General features: G+C 41.5%; 1 protein-coding gene across 1 annotated transcript; it reads left to right on the top strand.

Annotated features, from left to right (window-relative positions):
- Window positions 1–424: 424 nt before the first annotated feature.
- On the top strand, window positions 425–14,166 carry LOC125630044 (integumentary mucin A.1-like). The gene is given in 6 exon segments (XM_048835464.2): window positions 425–509; window positions 1,507–1,617; window positions 1,680–1,715; window positions 10,440–10,520; window positions 13,089–13,235; window positions 13,924–14,166. Coding segments are annotated over 6 exon segments (474 nt in total). The 3' UTR covers window positions 13,938–14,166.
- Window positions 14,167–22,014: the final 7,848 nt, after the last annotated feature.

The following is a 22,014-nucleotide window of genomic DNA, read 5'->3' as shown; positions in this document are numbered from 1 at the left end:
CAAACTGCTATATATTTTATATGCTGGTCATTGACATTTTGAAAATAATCACATGCTAAATTTTAGCAAGCAGACCATACAGCCAATAAATATCTCCCAAGTGGAACTGTTTTAATTTAGTTGATTGGTTACTACTGTGGCAGGTACAAGTATAAATAGGAGAACTAAACTCCTGATCGTCCTTCAGCAAGTACCTCGAGCCCCAGATATGTATTTCCCTTCTAATTTTCCTGCAACACTTTTGACCAAATAACTGTTTTGATTATATTGTGAACTGTCATTTTTTTGCCTTTGATTCCCCAGATTGATTGTTATTCAGGGTAGCTGGAAAAAAATATGGCCTGATTTTTTTTCCATTTGCTTCAGTGAGAACAGTGGGTGATTAGTATCTTTGGAAAGCAGATAGTACATCAGAAGGGCCAAGATGGAATTTGAGAAGCAAATAGCCAAAGATAAAGACAAAAACCAAGAAATTCTCAAAGAATATCAGAAGCAAGAAGCCTTTCAGGGTTTATTAAACTACTAGGGAGGAAAAGGACACTGCAGAGAAGTTACTAAAAAAATACACCTCAGCCTTTCTAAAAGGGGATGATGGGCAGATACCTACCCCTGAGATACTTTATAGAGGTGGTAATAAAGATGCGGCAGTGCTAGAGTGTGAGGTGTCAACGTAAGACATGCTGGAACAAATGGATAAAATAAAAGAGCAAGAAGTCACTTTGACTGGTTGGTGACTTGGCTGAGCTGCTAACAAAAATCTGTAATAGATAATGAAAATGAATTACTCTGTTAGTAGACTGGAAGGTAGCCAATGTTGTTGCTATTTTCAAACAGGTGCTTAGGGTGAGCCTGGGAACTACAGATCAGGGAGCCTTACTTCAGGACCAGGTACATTAAGTGAAAAAATAGAGAATTATAAAACACTTACATGATAGCATAAAGAGAGGACCAGCGGTGCTCCTGTAAAGGAAAATTGTTTGTCTAACCTATTAGAATTATTTTCAGGACGTTAACAAATTAGTGGATAAAGGAGAACGAGTAGATATAATTTGTTTGGACTAGAGCTGGTCAGGAATTTTCCAAGGAAACAGGTTTTACTAGGAAAATGCCAATTTGTGGAAACAATGTTTGTGAAAACACATTAGTTTCAACAAACTCCTGACGAAACATAGGCAGGGATCTGATGGAACTTTGCCTGGTTTCCTGCCAGCTCACATGGTGGACTTCTGGGGAATCTGGCAGACTAGTAAAATGATGGAATCTTAATGACAAAAAGTACTATTTGCATCCTCTGTATGCATCACCTGGATAATAGCATAGCTGGAAGTAGCTCTCACATTAAGCCATTGGGCAAATCTCTTATCTGTGGTGTAATCAAGTAAATTATAAAGTGCATTTTGGTCACAGTTCATCTGTCATGATTATTATTATCTATCAATGAGCAGAGTACTGGGAAAAAAGCATAAACAGAAAAATACACAAAATCTAGGACTCTGTCTTTAACAGGTACAGGTGAACGTGCTGTGGATGTAAAGGAAAGAAAGAACTGTTGTTATTCAGGCATTTGAGAAAAAGAATGCCAAACTAAGGGATGTTGTTTTGATTCAGCTCCACTGGGCCCCCAACATAAAAACATCAGAACGGCTACACTGGGTCAGACCAATGATCCATCTACCCAGGTGTGCCCTGGTGTTTCCATCCTCCGATAAAAAAAGGTAACATATCTCTATGAAATGTGTATAATTATCCCATTGCTTGAATACACGAAACTAATGGTAGTGGAGGGTGATCCTGTGTTCTCCCCGGCCTGCATTATGCTTTGTGTGATGCTGGCAAATCCCTTTTTGACAGAACTTCATGAGTTTTATCTTTATTTGGTTTTCTGTCTCTCCTATACAGACACACTCACGCCCACAGTATTACATGCTGCACAGCGTGGTTCATCCTTAATTGGCTACCACATACTAGTACTAGTCCAATCTCATTTTTAGTGGACTACATGTGCCTAATTCAAAATAGCCAATGCTGTGTTATGTGGAGAGGATACCCTTACATATGGCACGAGCCAGCTCCCATTACATCAATGGGAAAATGTAATTTAATTTTAATTTAGATTAAAAATCTAAATAATTTCCATGAACATTTTTATGGAATTGGAAAATATTTTGACTATTTTTTTTAAACCAGCTTTCATGCTGGTTGTAAACTTGAGGGTAGGGAGAGGAATAATAATAATAAAAAATTGTATAAAAATGTTTGCAGTTTTTTGTTAGAATATCTTTTCAACTAGCTGTAGTGAAGTGTCTATCTTCATTAACCTGAAAAATCGAGAATAGTTATTGCATGGGCATCACAGTTATATGTTGCCTACACAAATAAATGATATAGATTGGTTTCGTATTGCTGTATGTACACATGGTACATATGGTACTATTCTTCTGTTGTTGGCCCTCCACAGCTAGGATCCTGTGTCCTCCATTAGTCATCAGGAGAAATCCCACATGAAAGGCAGATTCCAGTTGTGGCATCCCAGTCTTTATGCAGTTTCCACTATCAGGGCCTCTCCTCTGATCTTAGTCACTTCTTGGACATAACAGAACTAATGAAAAAGAAAATCTTGACACATTCCTCATAGACCAACTGAACTGTACAGTCATCTGAGGAGGTGTAGAAGGGGACTGTTGAGCTGAACAATTGCCTAATATACACCTCTCAATTTGTCACAGGTTTCCTCCTTTGTGATTCAGAAAAATAATTTTCATTGACCTCTGGACTTGATGAGAAAATCTGACCCTTTAAATATTGGTTTTCTTTTTTTTTTTACCCTCGGATTGTTAAAGAAAATCTACCCCAAGAACATACACCAGGAACTTTTGTCAATAGAGCCATTTCCTAAGGAATGTGTTTAAATCTAGTGGTTTTACTCAGTAAAATTCTGATTTCCAGGTCATTCCTGTCTTGGTTCTACTACTTTACAATGACACAGTTGATCATTGGACGTGGTGGGGGTTGGGTACCAACTCATTTTTAAACAAAATCCTCTTCACTGGTTTAGTACTGGGCAACTGTTTATCATTTTCAATGAATCTAAATAAAATATATAACTGGTGTGTTGCATACCAGTTTGTTTTTAATATTCCTAATGTTTCCTCTACCTTTCAAAATTATGTCTTTGATTCTACACTTTGTCTGTGCTGCATAATAGGTAGTGGTGGCCTCAAAAGCTGGCTACAACTCCCTGATTCCTGACTGCTCACACCAGTGGGAGTCAGAACAGCAGAAGGCCTACTTCAACTTCTGCCTTTGGCACATGCTAAGCTCACACTACTGGGGGGACCAGACATAGGTGGAGCCCAGCTCCACTGGGCCCCCAACATAAAAACATCAGAACGGCTACACTGGGTCAGACCAATGATCCATCTAGCCCAGCATCCTGTCTTCCGACAGTGGCTGGTGCCAGGTGCTTCAGAGGGAATGAATAGAACAGGACAATTATTGAGTGATCCATCCCCTGTCATCCATTCCCAGCATCTGGCAGTCAGAGGCTTAGAGATACCCAGAGCATGGGGTTGCATCTCTCACCCTCTTGGCTCATAAACATTGATGGACCTATTCTTCATGATTTGTTTAATTCTTTTTTGAGTACAGTTATAGTTTTGGCTTTCACAACATCCCCCAGCAATGAGTTTCACAGGTTGACTGTGCATTGTTTGAAGATGTACTTTCTTATCTTTGTTTTTAACCTGCTGCCTAATAATGTCATTGGGTGACCCCTGGGTCTTGTGTTTAGGTGACGGGGTAAGTAACACTTCTTTATAAACTTTCTCCACATCATTCATGATTTCATAAAACTCTACCATATCCCCCCTTAGTCATTTAATTTCCAAGACGAACAATCCCACTCTTTTAAATTTCTCTACATATGGAAGCTGTTACATACCCTTAATCATTTTTGTTGCCCTTCTCTGTATCTTTTCCATTTCTAATTTATCTTTTTTGAGATGGGGTGACCATAATTGCATGCAGTATTCCAGGTGTGGGCATACCATGGATTTATATAGTGGCATTATGACATTTTCTGTCATATTATCTATTGCTTTTCTAATGGTTCCTAACATTCTGTTCACTTTCTTGAACTGCTAAGGCACATTGAGTGGATGTTTTCATTGAACTATCAACGATGATGCAAGATCTCTTTCGTGAGTGGTAAAAGCTAATTTATACTCCATCATTTTGCATATATAATTCAGTTTATGTTTTCCAATGTTCATTACTTTTCATTTATCAACATTGAATTTCATATGCCATTTTGTTGCTCAGTCACCTAGTTTTGTGAGATCCCTTTGTAACTCTTTACAGTCTGTTTTGCACTTAACTATCTTGAGTAATTTTGTATCATCTGCAAAATTTGCCATTTCACTGTGTTTACCCTTTTTTTCCAGATCATTTATGAGTATGTTGAACACTGGTCCCAGTACAGATCCCTGAGGGACACCACTATTTACCTCTCTCCATTCTGAAAACTGACCACTTAATCCTACCCTTTGTTTCCTGTCTTTTAACCAGTTACTGATTTATGAAAGAACCTGGCCTCTCTTCCCATGACTGCTTAGTTTGCTTCAGAGCCTTTGGTGAGGAACCTTGTCAAAGGCTTTCTGACAGTCCACGTAGACTATATCCACTGGATCACCCTTGCCCACATTTGCTGACCCTCTTAAAGAATTATAATAGATCAGTGAGGCATGGTTTCTGTTTACAAAAGCCGTATTGACTCTTCCCTAATAAGTCATGCTCATCTATGTGTCTGATAATTCTGTTCTTTACTATAGTTTCAACTAATTTGCCTGGTGCTAAAGTTAGACTTACTAGCCTGTAATTGCTGGGATCACCTCTGGAGCCTTTTATAAAAATTGGTGTCACATTAGCTATCCTCCAGTCATCTGGTACAGAAGCTGATTTAAGTGATTGGTTACATACTATAAGGAAAAAGAACGAGGAGTACTTATGGCACCTTAGAGACTAACAAATGTATTTGGGCATAAGCTTTCATGGGCTAAAAACCACTTCATTGGACGCATGCAGTGGAAAATACAGTAGGAAGATATATATACACAGAGAACATGAAAAAATGGGTGTTGCCATACCAACTGCAACAAGACTAATCAATTAAGGTGGGCTATTATCAGCAGGAGAAAAAAACTTTGGTAGTGATAATCAGGATGGCCCATTTCCAACAGTTGACAAGAAGGTGTGAGTAACAGTAGGGGAAAAATTAGCATGGGAAAATAGTTTTTACTTGTGTAATGACCCATCCGCTCCAAGTCTTCATTCAAGCCTAATTTAATGGTGTCCAGTGGCAAATTAATTCCAATTCTGCAGTTTCTCATTGGAGTCTGTTTTTGAAGTTTTTTTATTGGAGTATTGCGACTTTTAGGTCTGTAATTGAATGACCAGGGAGGTTGACATGTTCTCCAACTGGTTTCTGAACATTATAATTCTTGATGTCTGATTTGTGTACATTTATTCTTTTTCGTGGGCCATCCTGATTATCACTACAAAAGTTATTTTTCTTCTGCTGATAATAGCCCACCTTAATTGATTAGTCTTGTTGCAGTTGGTATGGCAACACCCATTTTTTCATGTTCTCTGTGTATATGTATCTTCCTACTGTATTTTCCATTCCATGCATCTGATGAAGTGGGTTTTAGCCCATGAAAGCTTATGCCCAAATCAATTTGTTAGTCTCTAAGGTCCCACAAGTACTCCTCGTTCTTTTTGCTGATACAGACTAACACGGCTACCTCTCTGAAACATATTACAAGTAGTAGTTCTGCAGTTTCACATCTGAAGTCTTCAGAACTTTTGGGTGAATACCGTCTGGTCCTGGTGACTTATTACAGTTTTTGTGACAGTCTGAATGACTCTCTTCTGTACTGTGAGGATAGTATTATCTGCAGGCAAAGGCTTAAAAACGTAAGTGTCATTTAAGCCAAAATTTTCAAACTATGGTGCCTAAGGTCAGACACCTAAATCCACATTCAGGGCACTTAATAAACAGCCTGGTTATAAAAGTACTGAATATCCACAAACCAGTGTGAGCTGTGGATGTTCAGCCCTCTTTAAAATAAAATAATAATAATAAAAATGATAAAAAAATTAAACCACTTATTTAGGTATTTCTTCACCCTCTACTTGTGATATCTGGGTAACTGCATCCGCAAATACAAATTCAACTCTATGCAGATGACTCAAATCTACCTCTCTGCTGCAGACCCGACTCCTTCTGTCCAAACTAAAATCTCAACCCGTCTCTCTGACATCTCCTCACCTATGTCAGCTCAAGCGCAAGATGGCTAAAACAGAACTCTTAATCTTCCCACATCCCGAAACACGCTCCACTACTTCTACCTCGATCAGTGTGGACAATACCATCATTTTGCCTGTCATTCAAGACTTTGACCTGGGCATCATCTTTTACTCAGACCTCTCTCTAGAACTCACCAGGGGCTTTGCAGACTCAGCTAAACCACACAAAGACACTTCTAATGTGGAATAAGAGTGTCACATGGGGAGTTCGTGTGGAATAGCTATTGCACTTTAAAGTCACACTTTAGTTTATTCTGCACTAACTTCTCTGTGTAGATAAGCCCTAAGTCTTGCCAGTTCTTTCCGTATCATGTCTCTGATTCTACCCTTTTCTTAAACTAAAACTCTTGTCCAGGCTCTCACCTTGTATCTTGATACTACAATATCCTTTTCTTTGGCCAGGACAAATGCAATCTTGCCCCACTCACAACCATTCAGAATACTGCTGCAGAGTTAATTTTCCTAGCCCATTGTTTTGACCGTGGCCTCTCTTCACATCCCTCCGCTGGCTCTCTCTTCATGGTCATATCAAACATAAGTTACTTATCTTCATTTTCTAGGCCTTTCATGACCTATCATCTCTCATTCAGTATTCAAAGGGCAACTCACACCACTGATCAGCCCATGATACCAGCCTCCATCTAATGCCCCTTTGTGCATTCTCCTGTGCAGCATCTCACACTTGGGAGGAGCTCCCGGTAAATGTCTGCAAAGCCAAATAATTTTTCTCCTTCAAATCCCTCCTTAAAATTCTCCTTTGATATATCTACAAAAAACTTGACAATGGTTAGGCTGTTGGTGTGCTGAGACCACTGCCTATCATACTGACCAATATTGTCTCATTGTTTCCTGTCAGTCTGCATCCATCTCTTGTCTCTTATACGTCAGTTGTAAGCTTTTTGGGGCAGGGACTATCTTTTGTTCTAGGTTTGTACAGTGCGTAGCACAGGGGCATAGCTACAGCTGGGCGGGGCCCACCCACTTAGCATCCGGGTCCACACAAATCAGGACCAGAGCTCCCCAAATCCACAGGCTGGGATGGGGTGAGTCTTTCCAGGCGGAGGGTGTGCTTCATGGGGGTGGGTCTGGGCACGGCTGGCGCTAGGGCCGGAGCAGCAGCACACGGCACTGGCAGGAGAGGGACGCGGCCAGCCGGGCGGACAGACCCTAAGACAGGATGGATCTTGAGCCCCGGCAGGGCCCCCCCTCTACCCAATGGGGGTGCCCTGCAGCCTCATCTTCTGGTGCCTTCTGAGTGGTGAGGGCTGACTGGAAGGATGGGGGGAGACAGGCCCCCCATCATTGCCTGCCCACCCAGTTTTCCTGTCCTAGCTACACCACTGGCCTAACACAATGGGGCCTGGAACTCTTATGCACTTGTACAATACAAATAATAGGACTTGAACCCGGATCTTCCACATCCCAGGTGAATCCCCTAACCACTGGACTATTAGAGAAACATTTGAAGAGACTAGTTTTTGTTCTGATGCAGAATGAAAACAAATGTTAAAACCTCAAGATTTTTCAAGGAATGGAATTCTTATTTTCTGGCCCACCATCGCCCTAAATAAAGTCAAAGATCTTACTCCAAAACACTATAACCAGCCTCTCACTTTAGGATTCTTTTTCAGAGCTTCTCTGACCTCTCAAGGTTGTTTTTAATTTGCTTCCTGTGCCTCAGATGATTACCCATTTGGAAATGAGCTGCACCTGTGCCTTAAACAGATCACTGCTGTTCTGGCTTTTCTAGCCATTAGTAGCCAGGCAACCATCAGCATTAGTTCCTACAGAGGAATACATATTTGCCCAATACTTCTTTTCCTAGTTTCCTTCCTGCTGGGTGGAAGAAAAGAAGTTGCAGCACATTCAGAAAATGTAAATGCAAAAGAACACTTTACTATGTTTTTTATCATTAATTTCACCTTACCATTTATTCACATGCCTCCAGCCCGAGCCCAGAAGTCTATACAACAATGAAACATGACTGCAGCCTGACCCTGTGACCTCGAGTCAGCTAATATGGGCCCGCTGTGGGTATTTCTTTGTTGTGTAGACATACCCTAAGCATCAGGGCTCATTCTTCTTTATTCCAAATACTTAATCTACCTGGCCACAGTTTTTCTCAAGCAAGTGATCTGTTTCTGATTTGTCTTCTTACATCTGATATATATAGCTAATATTAATTCTTTGCATTTACACACTGCTTTATCATCTGTAGATCTCAGAGCGCTTTACAAAAGGTGAGTAAGCACTTTAATCTTATTTTGCAATTAGCCTAAAAGCTGAGATTTGAAAAACTTTATGAGAGGCAATGTTGTCCAATGGATAAGGTATGAATCCATCAGGGGTTCTGTCCCCAGCTCTGCCCCAGATTTCCCACATAATCATAAGTGAGTCACTTAAATTCTGTTCCTCAGTTGCCCCAGACACTTCACCGTTACAGTGATGTTATTGATCATTATTAGGGCTCTGTGTCTGTCACAGAGGTCGCAAAAGTCAGGAATTCCATGACTTTCTGTGACTTCTGCAGCAGCCAGTGTGTCTGACCCCACGGCTGCCCAAGCAGCTGGCTCTGGAGCCAGCTGCTCATGTGGCCCCCAGGACAGCCCCACCAGCCACTGCTCCAGCCCCCAGGCAGCGGTCCCCGGCCAGCCAGAGTAGCCGCAGTCCGTGGCCCCGGCAGCTGGTACTGCTGACCCCAGGTGACCTCCCAGCAGCGGCTCCCCCATCCCTCCCGGACAGCTCCCCTCAGCAGTGACACCCCCTCTTGTCTCCCCAGCACTCCCCTCCCCCAAGATTTAATCACAGGTATTTTTAGTACAAGTCATGGACAGGTCAGGAGCCCTGAATTTTTATGTATTGCCCGTGACCTGTCCATGACTTTTACTAAAAACACCCGTGACTAAATCCTAGCCTTAATCACTATTTAAAAAGGGTTACTTAGGTTGTATCTTAGCCATCGGTGCTGGGCCTTAGCTGAGCCTTTATCAGTCCTTCTGGATTATGTAGCATCTGCAGTTATCAATAGTGTGACATTTTAAAGACTAAGGCCTAGATTTATGCCATTTAGATAAACCTTGAGAGATAATTTTCTGGAAATAAAAGAACGAACAAACTGTTCAGAAACTTCTTCTTCCAGATGTTTTATTGTAAGGTTTTATTTTTACTGTGTGGAGGAGGGAAGTGCAGCTCTGCTTCTCCTCCAGCTTTCTTTATATGGATAGCAGGAGCCCGAAGTGCTACAGACAGGTAGTCAGTTATACACGGGAACTACCATATGACTGAAGTCAGTCATGTGCTTAAGTACCTTACTAAACTGAGGCCTTAGTTCAGAAGTGAGAAAAATGTTAAAAATCCTACATAACTTTTGTCTGCTTTTCAGATTTTTTCCCCTTTTTTACCCTGAATTATGCACTACCAGAAAGTGCTCATATACTACAGTGATGAGGTGATATAAGAAGCCATATAGAATAGAACTAGTGTCTCAGACATATGGGCACGGAGGCCCAGATATTTAAGTGTTGCAGCACCCAGCATTGTAACACCTAACTGATTTAGGCTCCTAGGTGCCAAAATCCCATTGACAATTGATGGGATTTAGGCTCTTAGGAGCCTAAATCACTCTTGCAAATGGTCTTTATGCTCCTAAATCTATTAAGTATTGCAACACTGAGCACAGCAACACTTATGTCCTTTTAAAAATCTGCTTCCTGGTGGCTTGCCAAAATATCACTTTTTTAATATTAAAAATAATTGATACTGAACGCACCCATGATAGAGTTTCAACTTCCTTCTGATAAGGTTAGGTTGACAGTACGGAATGTAAAATCTGATTGCCATATAAGCTTTAAATCTACACCAGCATTTTCCCACTTTCAAATATTTATTACTTCACTGGACATTGTATGGGCTGGAAAATGTTTTAATCAAAAAGAGATAAATGGAGAGAACTGCCAAAAATGCCTCCTTAGGTAAATGTTATTTGAAACTATTTGATCAAACAAAACTGCTATAAAACAAAACCCTCTAAGGACATTTTCATCTGTAGACTCACATTCTTCTTAAAGACTGAACACTGAAGACTGCAATGGAAAATAAGGTGTTCTGGTTACTGACCATTTCCCTCATTGTGGGGCTCAGCAATGCCTTGCTGCGTAAGTGCATGTTTAAAATATCATGTTCAGGGCATAAGCTCAAACCACCTGAAATTAATCAACACTAATTCTGAGTATTGTTAAATAAGGTATTTCCCAAGGATCTTACTTTATAATTTCAGTAATGTTAAATATTAAGAAACTATTATGTTGATTGTTATGTTGAGATGTAAAATTTAATGTACTTTAGCTTCATAATGATTCCAAATGGGAAAGAATAAAAATTAGGACCCCTCTAATATTTTTTTCTTGGCATGAGTGGGAAGGATAGAGCAAAGATGTTTGAGATCTAATACATTTATGTTTTTTTCTGTCATGCAGAGATAACTAGATGTGGGTCTGTTCTTCTAACAATAGTGTTTTTTTTCCTGGAGAGATTTGTCCACATAGGGCCCAATTTTGATCTGGATGTTTGTGCAGAATTCTACTGATTTCATTGGAAGCTGTTCGTGTTCAGGGAAAAAAATTATCCCAGAGATGGGAAAAATAGACCTGGAGGAATTAGACATAATACAGTCTTGTGGCAAGGTGCACTACCTAGTGTATTAGCAGCATATAGCAATTCTTTCAAGAGCTTAGCTCATGTTTTTGTATTTGCGAGAGTCCTTTTGCAGAAATGTTTGATAGTACTGCTTACAGAACAGATCTATATGATAGAAAGATGACATCCTTGTCCCCAAAATATAGTCTTTGGGCCCTTTGCATGTACATGCTTGGGCAGCTGCTCGCAAAAGAGAATACACAATATGCAACACAGCAAAAGTCATTTTTGATAAGGTGAAGCATGTTTTACATACTCCTATGTAGGATCTTATTTTTCTATGGAGTTAATATTATTTAAAGAAAAAAAGTCAGTTACTTTAGAACCAGAATTAAGGTTTTGCAAATCTTATTGGGAATTACTTCAAAATTTTACAAATTTATAAACAGTTCTTGTTTGGGCTTTAAGCTTCGAGCAATCCAAATGCTGGAATCCAAACATTGTTCTATTGTAGGGGAGCTATCTGCCTATCTTAGAATTTTATATTGCTGCCCATCCCCATATCATCCGAAAGCCTTCCATGAATATAGGCTAGCAACAGTGAGGCCCCTAGAGGACTTCATGCTAGACTGACTAGTCCATTTTCATGGTCCAAGTTAAATGCATTCTAAAGTACTGTATATAAACCAGCATATATAATGTACATACTTCAGATTTTTAGTTATATTTATATTGTTAAAAATACAAGGAATTTTAATACACAAATTTATAAGACGCAGTACTGCAAAATTCTTATTATGCAACCCTCAAAAAGCTTTTCCTAAGGTCCCGATCATGCTCCCATTAAAGTAAATGGAAAATTTCATTGACTTCAATCTGCAAGATCAGGCCTTAGGAGCTGCAGAACCAGGTTGTGCCTATTTGTTCCCATGAACTCGGATGGGCTCCCCTCCAGAAATCCACCCAGCTTTCGAAAAGGGCCTGCTCCTTAAAACCAGGTTGTGAGTGTGTCTTAAGTACTTACATAGCACCATACATGTACACCGTGCTTTACAAAGCATGAACAAAGACAAGATTCCTGCTACATGGAATTTACTGTCTAGAAAGGGTAAGAGAATCGTGTCAAGTCAAATCTCCAGAGAGTCTAGGTATTCCAGACCTGAAGTTTGGAAAAACGCCACTCTCAATAAGTAAAGTAGCAAGAAAACAATTTCAAATAAACAAAAAATAAAAAGGACTAGTTTTCACATCTGTGGTATTAGATGATTTAAGCAAAGTACTCGATATAGTAAACCAGTTCCCACTTTTGCATTTCTACTTTGATTTTTGCCAGTCTGCTCTCACTTTTCATTGGGATTTTACACAAATGTAACTCCATTGATTTCAGTGCAGCTTCTTTCAATTTACAGTAACTACAAAATTAGGGACAAATTCTTCTCTGGGGTACTTGCCTGGGGTACTACTGACATAGCTGGAATTTGGCTCTTAGTATTTTACAATTACAAATTTGTACTACCAGTAGTTGTATAATTTTTGTAGTGAAGTAAAACTACTGTACAGTAATGCTTACTGTTACTGTGCTGGAGGGAGGCTTCTTTTGGAGAAAGAATGCCAATCATTACAAAGCTGTCTAGTGGTTTCATAGTGGTATAGGATGACCAGATAGCAAGTGTGAAAAATCAGGACAGAGGGTGGGGGTACTTGGCAGCTATATAAGAAAAAGCCTCAAATATCAGGACTGTCCCTATAAAATTGGGACATCTGGTCACCCTATAGTGGTAAGAGCAAATATTCAGCAGTCTCAGGACACTAGACTCATTTAAATTGTGAATTTGAACGTATTTCTTCTGCAATATAAGTCTAAGGAAATAACCCATTTCACTGCTTGGTCCCATGCTGAGGGACTGTTTTGAGCTGGGTCTATTTATAGTTTAAGGTAATAAATTGTTTAGGTTTACAAAAGTGCTTGATGTGGCTGAAAGTGTCATTTACAGGCCGGTGCAATTTTGAATCCCTTAAATAACGGATTCATAATGATTTAAGGAAAAATATGTTAGGCTATTTACCTTGTACTTCGTTTTAAATAGCTCCAGGTGAATGTGATGTGCAACCAAAAGCAAGAGAAAACTGTGGGTATCCAGGCATCACTGAAATTGAATGTAGTGCAAGACAATGCTGCTTTAATTCAGATGCTCCAAATAGCCCCTGGTGTTTCAAACCAGTTCCAGTAGAAGGTAAGTGTGTGAAGGATGTCAGTTTTTTCAGTGCTGGCAGACAGACTTATTTGTATAAATCCCAGTTCTGCAAGGTGTTGAGCATCTTCCCCTTCCATTAAAGTCAATGCAGCAACTTTCAGGAGGAGTCCTGTGATCAGTTAAATGTCATGCTAAGGTAGGGATTGGTGCTGTCTTCTGCATGGTGACGTTACCATCTTGTGAATGCAACCATATAACTAAATGCATTCTTACACACTAGTGTGTACAGAAGCCACACGGTGAAGCAGAAATGACATTTTAGTAAATCAGTAGATTTCAAAGATAAATGGAAGATTACAAATGTGACTGCCTTAGAGAGATTGGTCATCTACAATTAATAGATACATTGAAAGAAAAGGAGGAAACAGAGGAAAAACTGAGAGGATTTGGGAGGTTGAGGAGAATCTTGTTTAAACTGGTTTTCAGTTTTTCCCTCTCATTTATTTTTTCATTTTCTTCCTATTCAACACCATCTGGCACCCCTTTATGTGAAAATATTTAGAGTTCAGTTACTAATTTGTTTCCTCTATTGATGACAGGGAAAATTAAACATAGTCCTAACTTTCAGAATGATGTCAGTGTTTGTGAAATGGGTGTTTTTGAAATTGTTTGAGATAGGTAACGCACTGGGCAATGGTCATTTTCATTTTTTTCCTTCTCCACCCAGAATGTCAACTATAAAATGGATCTTCTCTAGAAACGTGTCTCTCACAGTGGAGTTCTTCATTATGACAATGACAAAGTTCACTCATCTGTACAATGTATGCAAGCTGTAATGATGCTGATTTCCATGCAGGTCATTTCTGATCCCTCTGTTTTCTTTACAATGACATAGTTTACCACTGCAGTCTTTTTTCTATACTTTAGTATCATGTACCTGCCTGAAACAATAAAAGCAGCAAAACAAAAATTGCTAGATGCTTCTTTGGTATTTTTGTGCTCTAAATAGGTTGCCCTTTCCTGGAAAGTGGATATTTCTCTCTCTGACTTCCCAAGAGAAACCAATTACTGTCAGTTCTGGAGAAAAATACATCATCCTATTGTCAATACAAATACTACAGATTAAAACATTACCAAAAAGATGAAACTAGCGCAAGTTGGGTATGAATTAAAGTTACCAGCTAAAGACTTTTCTGTGGCCTACATGATCATAGTCTATTTCCAAATGGACAAGTATCCACATGGCTAACCCATCACATATGGCATGGATTGATAAATTTGTTGGCTGTCTTAACAGAGACACAAGGACTCAATGGACCAAGGAGACTGAACTACCTCCTCACCCCGCAGGTACTTCCTCCAGATCATGGTTAAAGCACCTAGACAGGGCAATGTGGACAAGTATGCAATGCTACTACCCATGCTGCTGGAGATTTTAGTCTCCAGGGCTTTCATGCTAGAACTTTTCACGAGCACTAGATGTGCTCAAACAAACCTTGTTTAGATGAAGAGAACTGATGAACTAATCAGATAATTCTGTGTCACTTGGATTTGATTTCATGATATGCACTTGCAAAGGATTCCTGTCATGGAAAAAATGCCACGAGCTCAATCCATTTCCCACTGAAGTCTTTTCATTGACTGAGAGTTGATCAGGGCCCATGTTTGTAATGAACTGGAGCTTGGAATCCATCTTTCCAGTCACACCCTCATTGCAGATTTCTTCTGCCTTTAAATTCAGCTTTCTAGCTGTGTCTTGGACAAAATGGTTAATCCCTATTGACACCAGACATATCTTTGTGCTTTTATCCTATACAAACCCCCCACTGATTGTTGATAAAGAAAATAAATAAATGGCAATTTAAGCTTTACATTTCTCAGATGCAATTGCACAGCCTGATCAGAAATAGCCTGCCAGTTTCCACATTTAAAACAGAAGTCACCCCGTAGATAGCTTTACCTTCAATAGACATCAATAATAATTATTTATTTATATATATGGTCATACTTCCTAGAGGTCTGGGCCTAATTCTCATAGATATTAAGGTCAGAAGGGACCATTATGATCATCTAGTCTGGCCTCCTGCACAATGCAGGCCACAGAATCTCATCCATCCACTCCTGCAATAAACCTCTCACCGATGTCTGAACTATTTGTCTTGCATCTTATTCCAGTGCTTAGTCACCCTGACAGTAAGGAAGTTTTTCCTAATGTCCAACCTAAACCTCTCGTTGCAATCTAAGCCCATTGCTTCTTGTCCTAGTCTCAGAGGTTAAGAAAAAGAAAATTCTCCCTCTTCCTTGTAACAGCCTTTTACATACTTCAAAACTCAGGTTTCAGAGGAACAGCCGTGTTAGTCTGTATTCACAAAAAGAAAAGGAGTACTTGTGGCACCTTAGAGACTAACCAATTTATTTGAGCATGAGCTTTCGTGAGCTACAGCTCACTTCATCAGATGCATACCGTGGAAACTGCAGCAGACTTTATATATACACAGAGAATATGAAACAATACCTCCTCCCACCCCACTGTCCTGCTGGTAATAGCTTATCTAAAGTGATCAACAGGTGGGCCATTTCCAGCACAAATCCAGGTTTTCTCACCCTCCACCCCCCCACACAAATTCACTCTCCTGCTGGTGCTAGCGCATCCAAAGTGACAACTCTTTACATAATCAAGTCGGGCTATTTCCTGCATAAATCCAGGTTTTCTCACATCCCCCCCACCCCCATACACACACAAACAGCAGGAGAGTGAGTTTGTGTGTGTATGGGGGTGGGGGGGATGTGAGAAAACCTGGATTTATGCAGGAAATAGCCCGACTTGATTATGTAAAGAGTTGTCATTTTGGATGGGCTAGCACCAGCAGGAGAGTGAATTTGTGTGGGGGGTGGAGGGTGAGAAAACCTGGATTTGTGCTGGAAATGGCCCACCTGTTGATCACTTTAGATAAGCTATTACCAGCAGGACAGTGGGGTGGGAGGAGGTATTGTTTCATATTCTCTGTGTATATATAAAGTCTGCTGCAGTTTCCACGGTATGCATCTGATGAAGTGAGCTGTAGCTCACGAAAGCTCATGCTCAAATAAATTGGTTAGTCTCTAAGGTGCCACAAGTACTCCTTTTCTTTTTGCGTATACTTCAAAACTGTTATCAAGTCTCCCCTTAGTCTTCTCTTTTCCAGACTAAACAAAAGAAATTTTTTAAATCTTCCCTCATAGTTCGTGCTTTCTAGACCTTTAATCATTTTTGTCGCTCTTCTCTGGACTTTCTCCAATTTGTTCACATCCTTCCTGAAATGTGGTGCCCAGAACTGGACACAATACACCAGCTGAGGCCTAATCATTGCAGAGTAGAGCGGAAGAATTACTTCTCGTGTTTTGCTTACAATACTCCTGCTAACACATCCCAGAATGATGTTCGCTTTTTTTGCAACAGTGTTACACTGTTGACTCATATTTAGCTTGTGGTCCACTGACCCCCAGCTCCCTTTCCTCAGTACTCCTTCCTAGGTAGTCATCTCCCCTTTTTGTACATGTGCTAATATAAACACACAGAAGCTCATACATAAACAACTCCCCCCTTCAAAACAAAGCCTTGACAAAACAAAAAATACCCTACAATTCACCCACCAAGGAAATGAGAGTGAACGAATCACACATTAGTATGGTTAGATAGGTTCTCCTGCCATCCGCATCATAATACTATCTAGAATAGGCAGAGCAAAAATTAGAGATCTGAACCACAAGGGGATAGTTTCACCAAACCGCCTTCAACAAAACCACGGACAAGAATTTAGGAGCAGTTCATCTGTGTATGAGAGAAGCTGGGGGTAGGGACTGAATTGAAGGGATGGGGACAAATTCCCTCCACCCCAAACCCGATATAGAAAACTTTGTAAGGCAAAAAGGAAAGTGAACTATTCTATATAACGTGACTATTGTCTGCACCTTACTGGGAATGGAAGTGAGAAGACAAAGAAGGAAATGATACCTTTGACAAATATTGCAGCTACATGTAATCTCTTCAGGGACTATATTCTGCTCCATGAGAGAGAGTTACTGCAGCTCCCCCAGGAATTAAAAACAGTGGTGTTTGTGTGGGCATTGATTATCCCTGCCCCAGCCTGGAGCCCCTTCCTGCACTCCAAACCCCTCGTCCCCGGCCCCACCCCCATTTGGAGTCCTCACTCCTCCCCACACCTCAACCCCCTGGCCCAGCCCAGAGCCCCCTCCTGCACCCCAAACCCTTCATCCATGGCCCACCCCAGAGCCCACACCCCCAGCCAGAGCCCACACCCCTTCCTGCACTCTGAACCCCTCGGACCGAGCCCCACCCCAGAGCCTGCAACCCCAGCCCAGAGCCCATACCCCTTCCCGCACCCCAACCCCCTGCCCTCGCCAGGTGAAAGTGAATGAGGGTGGGGAAGAGTGAGCAATGGAGGGATGGAGCGAGCAAGGGGTGGGTCTCGGAGAGGGGGCAGAGGAGAGGGCAGAACAGGGGTGTTTGGTTTTGTGTGATTAGAAAACTGGCAACCCTAATCTAAGTGCTCATAGCTCTCTGAGCCAGAGTAACCTATAGTGGTACAAGGCACATTTAGAGCAGTATAACTGCATCTATATTAGGGTTTATACTAGTAGACCTACTTTGGTTAAAAAACCCTGAAAGTTATACCAATACAACTTTTAAATATAGGTCAGCCTAAGGCCTGAATGTAGCATGAAAACTGACTTCCCCTGTCATCCCGACTCCAGGGCAAGGCTGAAATACCTGGGCCGGGACGGTTTATGTGGGAAGCTTGCACTACTGCTACCTAATCTGGCTACTGCCATAGGCAGGATACAGAGATAGATGGACCTGACCTGGAGTGGCAAAACTGATATGGATAAACAGAGGTCTTTAATGTCCAGAGCGTTCAATCCAGTATTGTTCACCAACAGCAAATTCACTTAAAGGTTTAAAAAACAAAACTAAATAAATTTTTCATGGGAGCTCACAGCAGAAAACAAGCACAAGGAGATTTCCCTCAAATCCCTACCTCAGTCCCTATTGACTCTGCCTTTCTTCACCTCCCAAGTTTCAGGCAGTCTGCCTCTCTCCCCGAAAACCATCAGGGATATGGAAGTTTTCTTGACCTGGCTGGTTCTTTCTACCCCACACACCAATTAGAAGCAAGAAAAAGGTACAGATTTTGGAGCCGGAATCTTTCTTCTATAGCAGTAGCTTCTATAGGACCATCTAGCACTTCTGAGCCTGCTCAGTCAGCCCATGTACCCTGTAGGTTTGCTCTGCCACAAAACCTTCCCAGCATCTACATCTGCCACCGATGGAATATCTGAGCTGCTGAATACATGGATAATAACCAAAGGGCATGCCATGTAGATTTGCTCCTCCCCACCAGCATCTGCCACTGATCAGAAAAGAGACAAATAATTAAGGCTGTTGTGAAATTCACCAACTGAAATCCCTCCTTTAATGCTGGTGCCCTTGGTCAGCTTTTGATCAGGTAAGTGAATGAGAACTGGCTTGAATTCTAAACACAGAGGGGAAGTCTGGTACGTAGACAAGAAAAAGTGTTGTCCAAATCTTATAATAATTAGCAGGACTGTTAAAAGGAGTTTTTTTTTCTTTTTAAATGTACTGTTGCAGAAGTACAGCACCAACTAGAGCAGTGGCTCTCAACCTTTCCAGACTACTGTACCCCTTTCAGGAGTCTGATTTGTCTTGCGTACCCCCAAGTTTCACATCACTTAAAAACTACTTGCTTACAAAATGAGACATAAAAATACAGAAGTGTTACAGCAGACAAGTCCTGAAAAATTGCTTATTCTCATATTTACCATAATTATAAATCAATTGGAATATAGTGTACTTACAATTCTAAGTATATAGAGCTGTATAAACAAGTCATTGTATGAAATTTAATGTGTACTGACTTTGCCTAGTTTTACAACAGGCTACATAAAAAGCACTAGCAAATATCTAGATGAGTTGATGTACCCCCTGGAAGACCTCTGTGTACCCCCAGGGTTACGTATATCCCTGGTTGAAAACTACTGAACTAGTGTACCGTGGATATGTTGTTTCCTAAACGCAGGTACGACAACTACTTGTGATGAGAAGCCACTACCATCCGTGTTACATTTATTCTTAAAGGACAGTCACCTTGGAAAAAAAAAATTCTACTGACCAATTTTAACAAAAGATCAAGTTTCTGGCCCTATTTGAACAGTATATCCTGATTTTCCTTCCATTCTCCCATCCCCAGTGATAGAGTCTCTTCAGCAGGGAATCGTGGGCACTGGCCTAAGAGCAACACCACCCAGACATGCTTGGCCCCACTCTTCCCTTTTGTGCCCATGCCTGCCTGCTGGCCCCCTCAGCAGCAGCATTGAGGTAAGTCCACTTTACACCTTGTTTGAACCAGGAGTGGAGACCTTGACCCTGAAGAACCATCCTTTCTGCTGCCTACCTCACTTCCCACTGATTCATGGCTCCACGTAGGGCCCTGTGGAGGGAAAGAGTTCTGGGATTGCTAACCCTCAGAGCTCACAATGAGTTAGAACCCAAAGATTCATGAGACTTTAAAAATAAATTCCCTTCCAGTTTTTCAGGCTTTAGGCTTCAAACCCAGTTATAGGTCCATAAGCCATTTCAAGGCCTCCTCTGTGACACTGTGGATATCACCCACGTCGTCATCCCTATTTGGGGCACTGTGTTAGATGTTTTTCATGTTCTCACTGCAGCCTCATGAAGGGGAGTCTTTGATTTTCCACATTACATCAAGTAGCTGCAGCTTCTATGGTTTATTTGGATGTGGTTCAGTATGGCCCAAAGTCTGCACAGCAGATTGAAACCTGGAGGGCAGCTAATTGGGTCAATAATAATGTGCTTGTTTGGAACAGTGAATGAGGTCCAGACACTTTGCCATTCCCTGGCTAGATCCAGAGACATGAGGTGGCTGCATGTGGTTTCTGCAATTTCAGGCATTGTTGGGGTATGGTGTCCATAATCTGCCTGATGGGAAGTTGGATGGAAGAGGATAACCTTCACGTGGTTCACCATGTTAAGTGGAAAACCACAACTCAAGTAATCAAACTGGCAACTGAATGTTGACTGTCAGTCAAAAGACCAACAAAATAATAAGTATAAGTAATAAATAAGTATCTGGTTAAAAGATAGGAAACAAAGGGTAGGAATAAATGGTCAGTTTTCACAAAGGAAAGAGATAAATAGCAGGGTAACCCAAGGATCTCCACTGGGACCAGTGCTGTTCAACATATTCATAAATGATCTAGAAAAAGGGGTAAATAGTGAAGTGGCAAAGTTTCCAGACAATGCAAAATTAGTCAAGATAATTAAGACAAAAACTCACGGCAAAGATTTACAAAGGGATCTGTAACAGCATGTCACCCACCTCTTGCGAGCACCCCATTCTGCTATGGTGCGTCTGCAGTTTTTTCCAATTTCCTCTAATCATGGTGCCCCCTGTCGGCTGCTGCACTTGTCAGGCAGGCCTTTGGTGCCTCCGCCCTCTCACAGTCCATGTGAGGAACTGAAGAAAACAACTTCCTTTCGGGGTATACTGTCTAACCGAGCCTATCTCAAAGTCCTCAGTAACGTCCTGCAGCTCCTCCTTGTCTCAGTCACTTCACAGTCCAACAGGGCCCATTGCAATTCCCTTCCTCTGGCAACATCTCTGTAGCCTAGCCCAGGCTCCAGTCCTCAGTCTGACCAACAGGGTCTATCTCAGTACCCTAGTTGGCCGGCTTACTTGCAAAGGTTCCTACTCTTGGATGGAGCAGCACCCCCAGGGCTTCCTCCATGGTGACTCTTCATCTGCCCTTCTGTCCTCTGACTCTGGATCTCCAGCTGGGTCAGTCTCAGTTCAACCCCCTTCTAAGCGGTTTACAGTTCCATATACAGTCCTTTCCCTGGGCTTATCTAAACTCCCTTCTGTCAGGTCACAGCCACTTCCCCAATGGCTGTTGGAGGGGACCCAGGCCCACTCATTACTTTGAGCCCCAACCCAGGAAGCCTCTAAGTAGCAACTATGTGCCACATCACTTTAACTAACTGTGTTTCCCTGGGCCACTTCCTCATGGCCCTTATCTTTGTCGAGTGCCAGCAGCCAGCCAGGAGCATCTTCTTTGCTCCCTATCCCTGCCAGCAACAACCTGCCTTGGCTATTTCAGCTACTGCAGTCAACCAGGAGCACTGCTTGCTCCCCCAGTTCCCGCCAGCAGGCTGAACTTACTCTGGGCTCACAGCTCCATTTATACAAGTCTGCTAGACCCTGATTGGCTGCTCCCTGCAGCCTCTCTGATTTTCTGCATCCTACGCCACCTCTCTAGGCAGCTTGGAGGATCTTTTCCACTGCCTTTTTCTGGGGCAAGGTGTGGCACGGCAAGGCCTACAGCTGGGGGCCTCAAGGCCTAGTCTACCCCATCATAGGATCTCACTAAATTGGGTGACTTGGCAACAAAATGGCAGATAAAATTCAATACTGATAAATGCAAAGTAATGCACATTGGAAAACATTGGAAAACCTTCCATCTGAGGAGAAATTAAGACAACTGGGACTGTTCAGTTTAGAGACAGCTAAGGGCCAGGGATATGGTAGAGGTCTATAAAATCATGAATAGTGTGAAGAAAGTGAATGTGGAAGTGTAATTTACCTCTGCACATGACACAAGTACCAGGGATCATCCAATGAAATTAATGGGCAGCAGGTTTAAAACAAACAAAAGGAAGTTGATGTTCGGGGGGAGGGATAGCTCAGTGGTTTGAGCGTTGGCCTGCTAAACCCAGGGTTGT

Source organism: Caretta caretta, chromosome 1, assembly GCF_965140235.1.
Source record: "Caretta caretta isolate rCarCar2 chromosome 1, rCarCar1.hap1, whole genome shotgun sequence".
Classification (NCBI taxonomy): Eukaryota; Metazoa; Chordata; order Testudines; family Cheloniidae; genus Caretta; species Caretta caretta.
Note: the sequence above shows the minus strand (reverse complement) of the source record. Positions and strands in the feature narration are given on the sequence as shown.